The 7,461-nt window shown below is 49.2% G+C and overlaps 1 protein-coding gene across 1 annotated transcript; it reads right to left on the bottom strand.

Moving 5' to 3' along the window:
• Nucleotides 1-3,996: 3,996 nt before the first annotated feature.
• LOC115538932 (meteorin-like protein) lies at nucleotides 3,997-5,613 on the bottom strand (the record flags this gene model as incomplete). The annotated part of the gene is given in 2 exon segments (XM_030350146.1): nucleotides 3,997-5,318; nucleotides 5,554-5,613. Coding segments are annotated over 2 exon segments (374 nt in total), but the record flags the coding sequence as incomplete, so codon positions are not given.
• Between the last annotated feature and the right edge of the window lie 1,848 nt (nucleotides 5,614-7,461).

Raw genomic sequence — 7,461 nt, 5'->3', positions numbered from 1 at the left:
TTACGCGCAGTGGATGGTGCACTGCGCTTGGGGCTATATCTTGAGCGCCCCAAAGCCATACAATTCGACGACGCTGATTGGCGAAATTATGTACTATTCTGCCTAGCAACGGGGGAACCATTGGCTAATAATTCAGGCATGTGGGGCTGAGCGAACTGCGCCCCACGGAAGACATCGACTTCACCAAAATGAACGTTGAACATGTAAGTGAATGAAGATTTAATTATGGGGGGTTCTAAAGATATTCTAAAGTAAATGCCTTATTCGAATGCAATTAAAATAGATTAATTCTCAAAATGAGAAGATTATTAAAAAATATATATATAAATATATTTAAAAAAGAAAAGATGGCCGGTCGGCGGGAGGGCGGCGCCCCTGCGCCCTCTATAGGCGAGCCACCGCTGCAATCCACTTTATTTGTAACTGAACACTAGCCTTTTCAATCTGTTGTTAAAAAATACTAATTTTAGGATATGCGTAGTCTCAAAAATCTGAATTTAGATAAATAATCTTAAGCCATAGGGTAGACAAGCTGAAATCTGGGCGAACAGGGTCTTTCACCTTGTTTCCACCAATCATGTTGCTCGAGGCATGGATCTGTAGGGTTTTTTAAAGGGCAAACACAAGGGATTGGCCAGCAGCAGTTAACTGTAAAACAGTGTTTGCAAAGGATTCAAATCAACACCATGTAGAAACTGTCCAATGTAGGAATGCACTTATTAAAATCATCTTCTGAAAGCCGCATCCACAGAAATCTCTGTAATGAAACAAGAAAAAATGCGTAACTCCGCCCTTTGATATTTCTGGTATCCGGCCCAGGTTCTGTACAACTCCCCCCAGAAGTCCTGCTCATAACATGGTAGGATGGTTGGCTCTCAGATTAAGATTCACCCAAGGGCCTGAGAAGCAGGATCACAAGAAGCCAGTCAAGATATTTCAAAAGTAATTTCCAGTAGGGTACTGAAGGAAATCCAAACTTTGTTATTTGCAAAGAATTCCAGGATCGCAGATTCTTTGGGTAGGGATGATTCTATGTGTGGCATTTTATACGAGCAATGACAGGGGCAGCGCCGTGTCTGACCGAAGGTGTCTGGAAGACTGCTGCTGCAAAGGGGGTCCTTAAATCGGTGTGGGTGGCAGCAGCCATCCCCCTGGCTGCCCCATGTGTTTATAGCATGGCCCCCGTGCCCAGGCCACACACACACACTCACAAAAATATACATATAAACCACAGTGATCCTATTGAGTCCATCTAATTAAAGCAGTGTGTGTGTGTGTGTGTGTGTGTGTGTGTGTGTGTGTGTGTGTGTGTGTGTGTGTGTGTGTGTGTGTGTGTGCGTGCGTGCGTGCGTGCGTGCGTGCGTGCGTGCGTGCGTGCGTGCGTGCGTGTGCGTGTGTGTATTTATGTGTGTGCCCACCAGTGTGTGAGTAGAGTCAACACATTCCTCACATTCCAACACTTCCCAATGAGCCACTACTCACAACTCACTAGCTCCTCTGTTCTGCCCCCTACTATTTCTCTGACTGACTCGAGGGGTATTTTACCCCCCCCCCCCCCCCCTATCTCTTTCTCTGTGACACATGACGACTGCAATGTGCTGCCATGGCATAATTTAATGATTTTATTGAAACCTGCTACACAGATCCTCCCATTATGCTGGTTGAGTGAGAGACAGTTTGTCCGTTTTTTTTATATATTGTGTTTTTGTGTTTGTGTTTTATCGTACGGCTCTCTCTCCCTGCGTATGGTAATAAGCATTACGATATTTATTGTACGAATATATATGTATTTATGATATGTATTACTTGTAGTCCATTCAAGTAAACACATTTCAACAGCCCAGCTTCTTAGTTACTTTGTGGCTGCGACCTGTCTGTAGCTGCACTACAACGCTACGTAAATAAGACACAACAAATACATCTGAAAGTTCTCAGACATGGATGGTCTTCAGCATTAAGAACCACTTCAAATTCTACATCCGCCTATACAGGACGTCGGCCCGCTGATTGAACTGAACAGGTTTGATACTGAAGAGGCACCATCAACACCACCACCTGAAGACTTGCATCTGTTAGCTGTCTGGCAGCTGCTATGGCGAGCACAGAGGAAGGAGAGCCAAGGTGAGATGGGCCAGAGAGTGAAAGGACGGCCTGCTGACGTCCAGGACAGCTGGGGCCATTGAAGACACAAGTCAGTAACCGAAGCCAACTAGCACCCGCCTGCCCGTCTCCTCGACGTGCCTCTCCTCCTTCTGCTGCTCCGAGATGCATTCTCAGAGACAGAGACGGAGACTGAGTGAGAGACAGAGAGAGAGAGAGAGAGAGAGAGAGAGAGAGAGAGAGAGAGAGAGAGAGAGAGAGAGAGAGAGAGAGAGACAGAGACAGGGGGAGAGAGACAGAGGGAGGGAGAGAGAGACAGAGACAGGGGGAGAGAGACAGAGGGAGGGAGAGAGACAGAGAGATAGACAGAGAGGGAGAGAGAGGGAGAGAGAGAGAGACAGAGGGAGGGAGAGAGACAGAGACAGAGGGAGGGAGAGACAGAGAGGGAGAGAAAGAGAGAGAGAGAGAGAGAGAGAGAGAGAGAGAGAGAGAGAGAGAGAGAGAGAGAGAGAGAGCGTTCTCAGCAAGCCACCGTTACTATAGGAACACTGTTTGCATTTCCCAGTCATTTAGGGGGGTTGCATTGGAGGGGGGGGGGGGGGGGGGGGGGGGCACTGGTTTCCAGCAGGAATTCAGACGTTCATTCATTTTAAATGCATTGACCTCCCCTGGAAAAGTGATTATCTGCGCTGCCTGTCTTATTCAAAAGACGTTCAGTACGTTCTCATTAAATCGGAATGAGAACACACACACACACACACACACACACACACTACGAGGGGAAAATGTCTATCAGGAATGTTGCTGAAGTTCCAGACGGGAATATTGAGAAAATACAATTATGATAAAGTATGCAGAGTGGGTTTCTTGAAGTGCTGGTCTCTCTCTCTTTCCCCTGCGCTCCAAAGTTGTGCATCAAACTTTTTTTCAATTGGGTTGGTCAATAAAAAAACACCCAATAGTCATTGTCTTTTTGATAGTGGTTCCTTTAAATCACTATAGTTGGGATATTCTCACTCTCTCGCTCTCTCCCCCTCATTCTCTCTCTCACACAGACACACACAAACACACACACACACAACGAGGGGATAGTGTCTGTCAGGAATGTAACGCAGAGGTTCCAGACAATGATTTCTGCCTATTAACTATTGCCAAGAAATGTACACCTTAAATGCTTCTTCAGGAAAGTACTCTAGTTACATGTATTTTACACTTGATGGAATCACATCAGAATGCCAACTATGTGGTTGGGAACGGTACAAGGAATAACTTGGGAAGAAGGGAAGAACTAAAAAGAACGCATTCATCCTAACTCCAGTGGAAAAACCAAACACAACATGGGACCAAAATGGGCAGACATTGGGCTGCTATTTTAGACGTTGTGGATGGCAGCATCATGCATCATTTAGGATAATCGTCGTAGAGCTCCACTCCCTCCTACCGGCCTCCCATGTATTTTATTCAAACAAGAGGAAAATTAAGAACCCTTGCAAATTATGCATGAGGAGGTGCCCTGCAATGCATGCCAATCAAAACTTGCATTGTGGTTAAAGGGAACTGGTTTCAGCCCACCCCCGCCCCCTACCACCCAATCACAGCACTTTACTGTGTCTTCTCCCCTGCCCTCACTCCCTCTCCCTCACTCTATCTCTCATACCAGACCAGTGCAGGAGAACAAAGAGTCCTTTCACATTGACCTTGACACCCCCAACCCCCCCTTCACCACAGGAACCAATGTGATGGAATCCACCCAAACTTTATATCAATCTCTCTTCCCCCTGGCAGACATTAGGGGGGCTGAGAGGGACCGTTCACAGGGAGGGCCGATGCAAATCTTACGATATTGTTTCTGTTAAGCGTAAGTTTGGTGGAATAATAACTCAGGTAAAACGGTACTAGACTTTGTGTTTTCCATTTATTTTAAGTTGCCATTTTGTCCATTTCAAATATTTTTCACAAGCATTTAAAACAAGATGGTGGATCACTTTTAAATAACATATACAAAACTATTCTCAATCCACGATCCTCAATGCCGAGCTCTTGGAACATAGCATTTTAGTGCTTGGTGTGGACAGCCTGACACAGAAGACAACATTCACGTTGGAAAAATAGGACTTCTGTACTTTAGTTGTTTGTTTTCTTCTTCTTCTTCTTCTTCTTCTTCTTCTACTTCTTCTTCTTCGTTTTTCTACAATTATAAAGTCCTAAATAAAAAATAAAAAAACTCATCCATCCAGCCATAAAATTCAAACCATCTTTTTTATACAAAATAAAAATAAAAACAAACTTTCACTTTTTACATTTCATCGAGAAATAACTTCCAAAACTGTACATTGAGCTTTTTGCAAAGCACTTGGGTCGCTCCATAAAAAAAAAAAAAAGAAAGAAAAAGAGAAAAGGTAATTCACATTTTTTACACACATTTACAAAAACAACGCGAGCAAGCTCTGCTACATATCCACCCTGGGCAGTGTCTCCAGGGGAGGAGGCCGCCGTGGTCACGGTCTGGCTCTGCTGAACAGAGTCCGACTAGAAACACTGCTTGGCGACACATTACGAGCTCCCCCACCTCCTCCTCCTCCTCCTCCTCCTTCTATAGAAGCCGACACAAGACAGCAGGAGGGGGGTCCAGAAGCTGAGCCGGGGGATGCGGGATGTGAGAGAGGGGGGGAGGGGGGTCGTGGGGAGGGACATCTCCTCCCCCCTCCGCCATTCAGTCCATCTGACTTCATCGCTGGCTCCTCTTCTCCTCCCCACCACCGCAGCCGCGCTGGAATCCGCTTCACCCCCGGATGTGGGACTTTGCCCCTCAAAATGTGGCCTTGCCCTCCAAGTGGGGGACTTGCCCTCGGCCTCCCCTTAGTTCATGAACGCGGGCGGCCCGCCCCACCCCGGGGGCTGGCTTCAGTCCGTGTCCACGTGACAGGGGTTGGTCCCGAGCCGCTGGGCCTCGCCGTACAGGCGCAGGAAGTCCTTGAAGCGCGGCGCGCAGCCCATCCACGCCTCCCCGAAGCGCACCGAGCCCGTGAAGAGGAACTCCCCCTCGCCGGGCTTCACCCCGCACTGCGGGGGCATGCTGACCCGGCCCGTCCAGCCGCGGGCCCGCACGCCGCCCGACACGAACACCCGCGTCTTCTGGCGGTACAGGCGGCCGATGGCCACGGTGACCGACGACTTGTCCTCGTCCCGTTCCACCTTCTGGATGGTCCCCCGGGCGACTGGAAAATGCGAGGGAGGGTCAAAGGTTAGGTTGTGCTGGACCGGGACAACTGCGTGTTGTTTTGCTTTCGTTAAAACTTGGAGAGGGTACAGAGTGTGTGTAGTAGAAGTGGATGGAGTAGATGTAGTAGATGTATTAGTAGTAGTAGATATAGAAGTAGATGTGGTAGTAGTAGTAGTAGTGGTAGTACAAGTCTTCAAAGTGTTCCAACTGCAACACAGAAACCAACTTACCAAAGTCACTGGTGCAAACTGCTAGGAGCATTTCCGCATCAGTGCAGGGCTGGCAGGGAGCTGAGGAGAAAGAGAGGAGACAGAGGATAAGCTTTAGTCCAAATTGCTCTTCTTATAAGCTCACACACACACAGACACAGACACAGACACAGACACACACACACACACACACACACACACACACACACACACACACACACACACACACACACACACACACACACACACACACACACACACACACACAGGGGAAACCCCAGTGGCCCTGATTTGGAGTGTGACAAAAACTTCTTGGTGCCGGGGTTCAGGATTGTTCCAGTTAATACTGAACCCTCAAAACGCATACTTGTGGTCAGCCAGCCATGTAGAGCAAGTGCTCTTCACCGAACACAGAACACAAAACCTGGCTCTCAGTGATTAATCTTGAGGCCTCTCATAGCATACCCTTTCTCTCCACCCATGGGGGTAGAACAGGAGTCAATGTGTCACATGCTCTGGCCTTTAAAAAAAAGCAAAAACTGCCCGTGCTGTTGCTACAGAGATCTTCTTTGCTCAGAGAAAAATGCAGGAGTGTGTGCGTGGGTTATGCCCTGGGGTGGGGTGGCTCGGGGTGGGGGCGCCTTTGCTAAGCCATCTCAAGCAGAACCAAGAATCCCTCCACACGTCCGCGACAAACAACAACCAGATGTTTAGGATGAGTCGGGGCGGCGACACACCAATCAACAGGGTGTAGTGTTCCGACCCGAGGGTCACGACGCCAGCGGCGTCCTACGGGGGTACGTCTGCGCCGAAACCACTACTGGGAAACCAAGGGGGCAACAAAGGTGCAGCAGAAAAAACAACAACCGTGACCCGCCCAATACGGACTGTTGTCGTGATTGACTCCGCCAGATGATAGAAGACAAAACGCACCGAGCAAGTGAGAGCGACAGCAAGAGAGAGCGAGAGAGAAACAGAGCAGAAAACCAAACATGTTATTGATCTAAACAAGCCCAAATCCCCCCCCCTCCGCTTTAAGATAAAAAGACCCTACAGGGCGACTCATGGGGGGCGTAAACGAAAGTGAGTTAATGGACATTCTCCGGCTGTGCCCCGACCAGACCCTTCAGGCCAGGCTTTGTTTAGTCACAGTGCGAGCAGCAGCCAATGGCCTCGCCTGATCCCTCGCCCCCTGGCCTCGACAAGGGCCCGAGCGTTTTACAACAGGAGGAAGGGACCCTAATGAGAGCCGTCAAGTAACATGATTAGTTGACTCAGGTGGCCCCCGGGGGCCCCGGGGGTGGATGCCTTTATTAGCACTGGTTTTCTTTAGCTCCAGGGCCAGGTGCGGAGGGGAGAAGTGGTGGGGGGGGGGGGGGGGGGGGGGGGGGGGGGGGGGGGGGGGGGGGGGGCTAGGGCTGCCCACTCAGCACTTGGGGTATGGGTGTGGCTCTAAGAGAGAGTGGACACAAACCTCAGTGCCTTTTTGATCTGGGAGAGCAGGAATTCCTTTCAACAGTTTATATGTTATATTCTGGTCGATTGGTGCAAGTCGATTACTTTTGTTTACGAATGTGGGGTTTGTGGGGAGGAGGGGTCGGGACTTTTGCTTTGATTGCAAAAATGAAGGCACGGCGAGTGGAGGACACTGTTGATTGCCACGGCGGAGACATTGAGCTCTGCTGTCATAGTTTTGGGGTGGAGGAATGGGGCGATATATTTAGCCGCCCCTGCCAGGGGTGAATGGCAGCACATGAGTTGAGGCGTGAGCACGTCTTAGGGTCAACTCACGCTGTAATACAACACTGCGCTTCATCACCGCAGAGTTCAGAGGTCACCGCTCAGAAGCTCAGAGTCCTGAGAACAGCTGGAGCGTTTAAGGGGCAGCTCAGATCCTGGGATTCGGTAGAAGACGTCTAGGGGCCGACC

The sequence above is a fragment of the Gadus morhua genome, unplaced genomic scaffold (genome assembly GCF_902167405.1).
Source record: "Gadus morhua unplaced genomic scaffold, gadMor3.0, whole genome shotgun sequence".
NCBI lineage: Eukaryota > Metazoa > Chordata > Actinopteri > Gadiformes > Gadidae > Gadus > Gadus morhua.
Note: the sequence above shows the minus strand (reverse complement) of the source record. Positions and strands in the feature narration are given on the sequence as shown.